Source organism: Syzygium oleosum, unplaced genomic scaffold (genome assembly GCF_021117445.2).
Source record: "Syzygium oleosum isolate NSW1041296 unplaced genomic scaffold, Sole_v2.1 Sole_v2.13, whole genome shotgun sequence".
Taxonomy (NCBI): Eukaryota; Viridiplantae; Streptophyta; class Magnoliopsida; order Myrtales; family Myrtaceae; genus Syzygium; species Syzygium oleosum.
Genome location: NW_026607497.1, coordinates 10760793 through 10770621, shown reverse-complemented (window position 1 = coordinate 10770621; position 9829 = coordinate 10760793). Strand labels below are relative to the sequence as shown.

The window sequence follows — 9829 nt, the reverse complement described above, 5'->3', positions numbered from 1 at the left end:
GATGTCATAAATGGACCAATTGTACGCCGTAGTATTTGATATTTCAACATTTTCAAAACTTTCGAGTATTTTGTGACGACGTTTGACAAAGTTTTATTGTAACAAAGTGCAACAATGAAATTTTTTTAATATTACAGTTATGACAGTATACGAAGAATTTTCAATTTTATGGTGTAAGTGCAAAACTTTCTAAAATGTGAATATCTTTATTTACAATATGTAAATTTCTAACGTTTGACTACGTGATATTAATTTTTTTAATTTTGGACCAATATTGACCGTCTAAAATTGCATGGACTTAGGACTTTTTACTAGCAAGGCCAAACAAAAATACGGGTTATTTCAAATTTTCGATACGGAGGAAATTGTGTCCACAGTTACACCGTATTAAATCTCGGTTGATTTTGTAGAGAACCCATGACATTCGAAAATCGACATTTTAGGTCCCTAAGTTTGTTGTACTTATACGATGCACATAATGCAATAAGTCCGAATTTTATTTGGCAACACCAGAAGTAAAAACAAATTACAATCCCGCAACCATGTCTACAAATAAATCATCACCGCCACGTATTTGCAACATAATTGCTACGAACAGACCCCCATTTTTTTTATTAAAAAAAAAGTAGCTTTGAATTTTCGCACAGATTAAAGGATAATAATAGAGGTTGAAAATTGGTTTTACGACTTTTTTCCAGTAATTTAGGGCTGATAAGAGGAAACGGGACCGTTGCGGTTAAAAAAGGCACCGTTATTCTTAACGGTGCCGTAACTGCCGTGGGATTTATCTCCTTGTCCAATCAACGTCTCTCGCTTTCTTCACAGTTCACACTCCCTGAAGCCCTAAGCTAGCGAGAATCCTCCTCCCCATGGCGTCTCCACCGCCGCGTCCCGCCCCAGCGAAGGCGCCCGCCGGCCGCTCCGGTCCTCAGCCTCCGCCGCGTCCCGCCCCAGCGACGGCGGCCGCCGCCAGCCAACCCGGTCCTCAGCCTCCGCCGAGGGGACGTCGGCCGTTTTACAAGAAGGTTTTCCTGATGGTTTTCTTGGGGATCTGTTTCATACTGGTTTTGGGTTCCATCTTCTTGTTTTGCGTTGTCCCGCCCAGTTATCCGGCGTTGAAGGTGGCCGGCCTGACCTTGTCCAACCTCACAGTCGCCGCACCCACCGGCGCCACTTGGAATGCAGCCCTCTTGGCGGAAGGATCATGGATCTTCGGGAGGCTCTTCTTCACCGAAGTGGAATGCTTCCTCTACTATCACTGGGACGCGGCGCAACGGTTGGCGGTGGCACCGGCGAAGCCCTTCATGCTGCGGAGAACCGACAGGACCGTGATCAAGGTGAGGATGACGATGGGGAGGCCCGAGGAGGCGGCGGTGGCCGAGGACATGGACCGAGAGCGGAGGTCGGTAGGGACGGTGGTCGTTGGGCTGGGGCTGAGGATGCGGGGCGCGTACGCGTATGCCTCGTGGGCGAAGAAGAAGGACATTGGCCACATCGAAGTGCGTTGCGACGACCTCAGGATCGCCTTTGCGAACTCCACGACTGAGGGAAGCTTGGTCACGGGCGCTGATATAGCAACCGAAGATCACCCTGCGGTCGACAATCTTCCCTCGTGTTCCTACTGACTGAATCCATCCATCCGCGACCCCTACTGCTGCTTAGGAGCTTGCTAGGTTCTTGGCCATAATGGTCTTTTTTCTTCTTTAGTGATCCATGATTTAGTGATCATTTCTACTTAGTCTATTGTCAAATGAATGTAGCGTCGGAGCTTATGTGGAATTGTTGTGCACATGGTTGATGAACAGTTAGAATTATAATGCAATGCATAGTGTATTTGTGAAGCAGCAGATATAGGAAGGTTAAAAAATCAAGATGAAATTGCTCGACGTTTCTACTTATCCTCTAAGTGTGTGTGGCCGACGCTTTGTTAAATGCGTAACTCAGATTAACAAAGATTGCGATTCAACAATTGTGATGCGAATAATTTCGAACACATCCACAAATTGGAGCACCTCGAAAACTCATAGCCAACCAGTACTATGTACTATACTGTCAAGAAGAAACTCTCGCTCCTCACACAAGCTAACAATCACTGGTTCACTAGATTTAGACGGCTCTTTTTCCAGGCCACCGTCCACAAAATTCAGATCCAACAACATGCTGTTAGACAAGTTTGCAGACAAGTTTTGCCAATGGCATGCACAAAGCAAGCAGTAGGTCTCTCCGTGTCACTTGGCAGGTTTAGAATGTAAGTAAGTCATGATTAATCCCATTTACCAAAAGTTTAGAAACCAAACTTTGTACCCTTCTCACCATCTGGACTTCATACTCATCTTATTTAGTTGAATAAGAAGTCTTCATCACCTGAAAGCTTATATGAGGCAGGTCAACTAAGGTTGATTTAATAGTTTTTGGGGTAGTCATGTATATTTTAGCAATTTTTGTGCATGTACATTACCAAGACATACAAACATCAAAGCGTGCAAAATGTCAAAGAACGAGTCTTACATATTTGGAGCAACATCAGCCATCAGATGAGCAGTACCAAAATGACAAAATGAAGCCAACATAGTATCCACTAACAACAATGGAATGAAGAAATCAGATTTCACGGGTAATATACATATTTAATGTTACTCCAAAAGACTACAAAAAATGCGAAGAACATCTTCCCGTAAAGCTCCTCAAGTTGAAACAACAGTAGCTAAAAGAAAAGATTCAAGCACTGGCCCCAAGAATACGTCCAAAACAACCTGAAACATCACTATCGCTGATGAGTTCACTGGTAAGTTTTGGACTTCAGCTTCCGCCTTTCGGAAAAAAGGAACACACGGTCTCCAAATAGTTTCCGTTCCAACATCCATGAGCGCAATCCCCCTTTGCAGTTAAGTCGGCCCTGATTCGATCACTTTTTGCAAAATCCTTCTGCCTTCTGGCTAAAATTCTTTCCTCAATCAGACGCGATATTTGCTCTTCTGTCAAGTCAGCCCGTATCAATGCCTTGCCTTTCAACTGCTGCAGAATCTACATTGAAGAAATTTCACATTTAAATCGAATTTGATCCAAGAAAAACTCAATAAGTATTCATAAGAACTTGCATCACCTCAGAATAAGTGAAAGGGGGCAGCAAACCCAGAATATCTAGAACACCCTTTACTTCTTTCTCTATCTCAGTAAGGGATTGAATTATTGCTGCTTGCCGTTGCTTCTGTTGCTTCTTCTGAAGTGCATTAGAGAACCAACCAATTTTAAAAGTTAGAGAAAGTAAAGCACAAAAGATACACAACAGAGAGAAGGTTTGAAAAGGTGCAGCTTCTTTTATGGAAAAGAAACAGTACAACTAATTACCTTAAGGGTGTTCGCTTTATTGTTTATGAACTTCAAGGCATCCTGAAAAGCACCTGTCAGCACATGTGAAGTGTTCAAGTCATCGGTCATTTTGTCGTGAAAATCCTTCCGCAAGCCTTTGATGCATTTCTCGGCATCAGGAAGAACCCGGACCGTTTTGCCTTTTGGTTCTGTACCCTCACTGGGAGTTGCCTCTCTGAAGGACGACAGAGTATCTTACCAGTCTTGTAATGTCTAACATCGAGAAGACATCCCAAGTTGATTTTCTATAATTTTATATCAGATGGCAGACCATGCTTGCGCGCATGTCACTCATACATATACATCCAACATAATCAAGAAAGAGCAATTCAGAGTGACCCAGACTAGTGGCTGCTGGCAACTAGAACTAGGCCAAAACCGTCCAAACAATTCATACAGGTAATTACAGAGACAATAGGAATGGTTTCTTTTCTAACAGCATCAAATCCCTAGCATTTCCAATTAGTTAAATCAAGCAAGCCCACCCTTCTACTAGTTCCACATGAGTCTGAGACCAAGTATGAGCAAGCAGCCAGAAAGATGAGAAGTGATTCGCAGTTAACCAAACATGATTTATACCTGATATACATAATAAACAGCCTCCGATGCACCCTCCAACTGTAAGACTGAATAGTTGAGAGGAGATCTATAGTGTGCACTTATCAAGAAGTGTCTCAAAGCCAGTGGATGGTAGCGCTCTGTAATCTATAGTTATACAAATTGAGGAATTTTAGACACCAGGAATGATGAGAGCTCAAGATAAATGTTAACACATCAAGAAAGAAAGCGGAACAAATTTGCAAATACTACCTGACGGATCGTAAAAAAGTTACCCAGTGATTTTGACATTTTCTCATCGTTGTTGGTCACATGGCCATTATGCATCCAATAACTCACACAGCTCTCCTGGCATGCAGCTTGACTCTGGGCGATTTCATTCTCGTGATGGGGGAAGATCAAGTCAATTCCACCACCATGGATATCAAATTTAAAAGACAGATAATGAGCACTCATTGCACTGCATTCTATATGCCACCCTGGTCTGCCAAGACCCCACGGGCTCTCCCAGCTTGGCTCGCCAGGCTTTGCAGCCTACAATAACCGTTTACCGTCAGAGTTACATACCCAGATAAAATAAGAATTCACTGGTAGTACAATGCAATGCACACCTTCCATAATGCGAAATCAGCAGGATTGCGCTTTCTAGAGTCCACCGCAACACGTTCGCCTGCTCTGTGATTTTCTAGCTTCTGCCCCGACAAGCAGCCATAATTTGAGATCTTATCCACAGCAAAGAACACATCTCCATCCACCACATAAGCACAATCATTATTAATTATCTGCAAACAGCCATAAGGAATTTCATTAGTTAAAACTCTCTCTCATGATCCTAGCGGCTTTTAAAATGTGAGGTGCCGAAGATGCTACATGTAAAACTAGAACTTTACAATAAATAAATAAATATAAAAGAGACATAGGCAGACATTTTCATCTGGCTGTCACCTCTAAATACCTTATTACATGGGAATATACAGTCAAAAATTAAATGTATGAAAGTCAGTTGTTTCCTCTTCTAATTTATATAAAAAATTAGTCCATAAAAAATGGTCCTTAAGCTTCTAATTTGGATTATTATTATAGGTTTCCAGCATATCGGTGACTCAAATTACCAAATCAGTGAAAGTATCTAGTTTTGAATATTCTTGTGAAATCATTCTCTTTAGGAAATGTATGAACTCAACTTCTTTTTTTCTTGGAAGTACTTAACTTCAAATTGTTCCTCTTTATACGTGCATCCTTTCCATGTGGAAAATAATAACATTTTAGAGAAAATTAAACTTATGCATATTGGTTACATCTCTGCATATTCATGATTCAATTTACCTAATAACAGCGAGAACATCTAATACAGTATCGAATAGCTCTGAAATCCTTGTCTTAGCCAACATCAACCAAATACCACTATTCTAACTTCAAATTCATCTCTCCTCAAATTTACATACGTTCATATAAAGGAACATTTCTTCAAACTCAAGCCATACCTTAAGATACATGTGAGTAAATGAAAGATGGTAACATTTGTTCTATGACAAATGGGAGAAGAAATTACCGAATCAAACGTGAACAATTAAACTTCAGAATTCTTCAGCGACATCATTTTTTCTCAGCAATAGCAGCTAAATTGGTAACACAATTATATAAAGAATTATTTCATATAACCTTACCTTCTGAAGTTCACCACAGAAACCAGAAAGTAAGGACATTTGCACTACAATATCAGAGAAATTATGAGGGAAATATAGAAAGGGTGTAAACTACATACTGTAGCAACAGCAGCTCCTTTCTACATACTCTAGCCTATGTTTATTCTTGCGCTTATTGAACCCCTCTAAAATTAAAGCAGCAGATCTAGAGTTGAAACTAGAAACCTGGGTTATCATGTCCTTAATCTGTTCCATGTGATCAGAAACCCGTGGTTGGTGGGTAGGGAGGAGGCACTGCAGATTGGCCATGTCAATTAAATACTCTTGGCAAAAGCGGTTACTTAAATCCAAGGGATTCTCCCCGATCTCATTTGCCCGACGAATAATCTGCAGATATCCACATGTTAGCAATGTCCGACTAACTGATTCGGAAACACCAAGAACAATCCAGGTATCCTCAGCATCCACACAAAATGATGGAATCTCTAAAAAAACGCATGAAAATTACGAAAGTCTAACTTTAACCATAAAATGCCAGAATTTCATGATAACCACAGAATTAAGTAATAACTTGAACACTACACTTCAGTGAAACGGAAATGCTTCTCTCCAACATAAAAGAGCGCTACTTCCATTATTGGAAACTGCCAGAGTTAAGTTGATGAAACAACATTCTTCTAAAGCTACTTTCAGCGACTAACACTTCAACAGGTGGCCACTCGTCAAACTTAAGAGAAGTAAATCCCCTTTACTTGTAAAATGGTGAAACGTTATGCAAGCGTTAGTAATGAAATTTTGACTAAAAATCTGAAGGATCATACTTACTTGCCGATAGCACGACACATATTCCTTCAAAATGTGCATAGCTCGTATCACAAGATTTTAAAAGTATAAGAAATAAAGAAATGAATTCAGCTAGTTATCCAGTGTACCTAATCAGGTGGAGTTTCCTCGCAGTTTCTCATCGTTAAATTTCCAATGTTCATATAGCAGTTCACGAAATCAAAGTCACCTCGGAATTTAGAGTAGATCATAAAATCTAATAACAGCATTTGATGATGCACCGAACAGTTGTGTAATGTATAAGTTGCTAGTAAAATGAAGGAAAGAAAGAGAGAATCAAATGGCAACCACTACAACAAGCCATAGTTCTACTGAGTTGAAAAGCATCCAAACCAATTAATTCTATATGACGTAATAATTACTTAACTCTCATGTCCATGTGTAGAAATGTCAAAATACCAATTTTTCCGGGTTGAAAACTGCATTTCCACACCATGAAAATTTTAAAATAATTTTTAAATGGCTGATCACGATTTTCCCCTCACGCCTACTCTATTTGATACTTGACTTGTTCGACAGGTAATTCTCCGAAGTTGGTCATATACCGATATTGATATATTAAAAGTTGGATACTTTCACAGACCACGTTGTTCCTTTACATTGAACAGATCTGTCACTTTACACAATACGCAGGATATAATGTCCTCGATGAGAACCAAATCAAACTCTCAATTCTCCACAAGAACAATGTACAACTCTGATTTTCCTGTGCAAAGCTAGGCAAGTAAAGCAGACAAAACTTTAGAATATATAGATGATCCTTTGATCTTCTGATAATAGCCTCTATCTTCTCATCACATAATAATTCCTATGGCAACCAGTCAATTAGCTCCCTCACTTTTCAAATGAAATGTCGGTAGTCCAGAAGAAGATTTATATGCATGCTTATGAGAATTACTTCAAAAATTCATGTCTGCATATTTTTTTTCACGTCAAAAAACATCGACAGAAAGACAAATAAAGTTAAGCATGATCACAATACCATATCACAAGATCACGCATGAAGAATCTAATTCAACCAAAAACACAATGTACATCCATGAAAGAGTTTACTTCTGATATTTATATGGGCCAACATTCAGACCTTGTCATCAACATCTGTAAAATTGCGTACATAGGTGACTTCATAGTCCAAGTGTAGGAGATATCTGCAAGAAATCATTTCAAACAATAGAAAGTTAATATTCACCAAAACCCTGCAAGAGACAGCATGTTATGCTACAAAAGTAAACCTGCTAGGTCATGAGTTCAGTCAACAATTCTTCATTTCAACGAGGGGAATCGACCAAGCATGACCTCCACCTGTACACAACTAATCTGATGTACGAGGTGGAGTTTACTTCAGATATAAAGAAACCTCCGTTCTATTTCATCTTCTCCACAATCCTCAATAAGGCAACCAGTAAAGGAGAATAATCCGCCACTACTCCTGTATATTCATTCACTCAACCCTTTCCCCATACCCAAACAAAGTGAGCTTTCCAACAGCATACTATCCTCGTGCTATCGAGCATGTCAATTAAGCTTAAGCATGAACCAAAATGCGACAGCTAAAGTGATCGTTCGGCATTTATGAGTGAAACCTCTCCCCTTACTAAACTAGGATATATGATAAACCTACATTAAATCTTTGAATCAAGATCTTCACTAAATAAACCCCACAAAAGGGTTAAACATACCGGCAAAGACCCATTACACATAAATCTCTGCCCGTGAATTTCTCTTTTATGATACCCCCATCTTCTTGCTCCTTTAGTCGAAAAAATTCCACAACAAGCAAACTTCAATCAATTCCACGAGAGACCCAAATGGCAAGAGATGGCTACCAATCCAATAAATTGTGCGACATCATGAACCCTACACCACAATCGACAGCCGCCAAATCGGAGAGACCGGCGGTTTACCTGTAGAGGACGTCGAAGGCGACGGCGGCGCGGGCGTGGCCGAGGTGGCTGAAATCGAAGGACGTGAAGCCGCACACATACATGCCCACCTTGCCCTCCATCGCCGGCCTGAACACCTCCTTCTGCTGCGTCATCGAGTTGTACACCCTAAGCTCCTTCCTGTCGGTCATCGCTGAGCTCACCTCTCCTCGATCTCTCACTTGAAGCTCTTGTCGAGGGCGGTCACCCGGTCCTCAGCCTCTGCCTCACTCCCTTTCAGGCGCGCGAGGGGCAGCCTTAATGTGCGTCGTCGGCGACGGCGAGGAACCGCCTCTTGACGAACGCTGGAGTAGAAACGAGCGGAGAAGTAAAATCTGAGAGCAAAAAAGGAATTCAAAATTTGAAAGCGTGTTTGCCGGAAAGAGAGGCGCTGGAGAGGAAATAACAGGGGTGAGCCGTTCTAGGTTCATCACAGGTTTCGCCTGGAACCTAAAAGGTTAACCCAGCTATCGGAACGTGGAACCTACCCTATCATAAGTTTCACTATCGATTTCAGGTTCCAATAGGTTTTTTTTTTTTTCATTTTTAGTTAAGCTAAATGAAAATGAACAAGAATCATAATCCACAATTGCATATGTCCAAACATTTCTTAAGGCGATCTGAAAGTAATATTCCAAAGCTAGAAGGTTGCAAAGAAATCATTAAAAAATAATTGGGAACAAACCTAATTGAAGTTCTCCTCTTCCTTGAACATCAAACGAATCTGATAACCCCGGAAGCACATTTATTGCAAGATTTGTTATTGCTTCAGCCATAAACCGGTCCCCAATTCTTCAACCAGTCAACTAAGAAAAAGCAGAATCATCTAGTTAACGTTAAAAAATGCAAGAGAGAAGGGTGTAAAATCTGGATACTCAACATCTGGCCCATAACTTAGAGAGTCTTGAAGAGGCAATCATCATAATATAACTATATACAAGAAAATGAGACGACAAAGTCCTCAAAGGGGAAAAGAAGCATCTACAGCCTCACCTTCCACATCACAAAGAAACATGTATGACAGTTCACACAAAGAACAAGATATAAAGCATCTTTTTTTAAAAAGCAGCTTAACTTCTCTAATCAACCCAGGTAGTACTTAACATTGTGGCAATCTCTGCATGACAACGTGTCGTATTAGAGTTAGGCCCCGTTTGGTTCAGCATTTGGGAAAAGCCTTTGGTCAAATGCAAAGGTCTTTAGCCTAAAAGACTTTGGAAAAATGCTAGACTGTTTGGTAAACTATATAACTGAAAAGGGCTTTGGGGAAATACTAGACTGTTTGGTAAACATATATTTGCAAAGCTCTTTGGTATGACCAAATTAAGTTTTTTTAATTTTTAAATTTTAAAAATTGAAAAAAAGAAACAATGATCGTAACTTTTATATTTTCGCGTTGAGAGCAATGTAAAAGATACATATTAACATTTATAGAAAAAAAAATCACATCCTACAAATTCGATCGTAGCTTGCACACAACTATTATGATAT

The 9829-nt window shown here is 40.2% G+C and overlaps 1 protein-coding gene and 1 pseudogene across 1 annotated transcript; one reads left to right on the top strand and one right to left on the bottom strand.

The window, feature by feature from the left end:
• Positions 1-869: 869 nt before the first annotated feature.
• Positions 870-1625, top strand: LOC130139806 (uncharacterized). Its single transcript, XM_056317507.1, has one exon. The coding sequence runs from the start codon at positions 870-872 to the stop codon at positions 1623-1625; it is 756 nt and encodes a 251-aa protein (XP_056173482.1).
• A 1059-nt stretch (positions 1626-2684) lies between these two features.
• On the bottom strand, positions 2685-8517 carry LOC130139805 (cysteine--tRNA ligase 2, cytoplasmic-like; annotated as a pseudogene).
• Positions 8518-9829: the final 1312 nt, after the last annotated feature.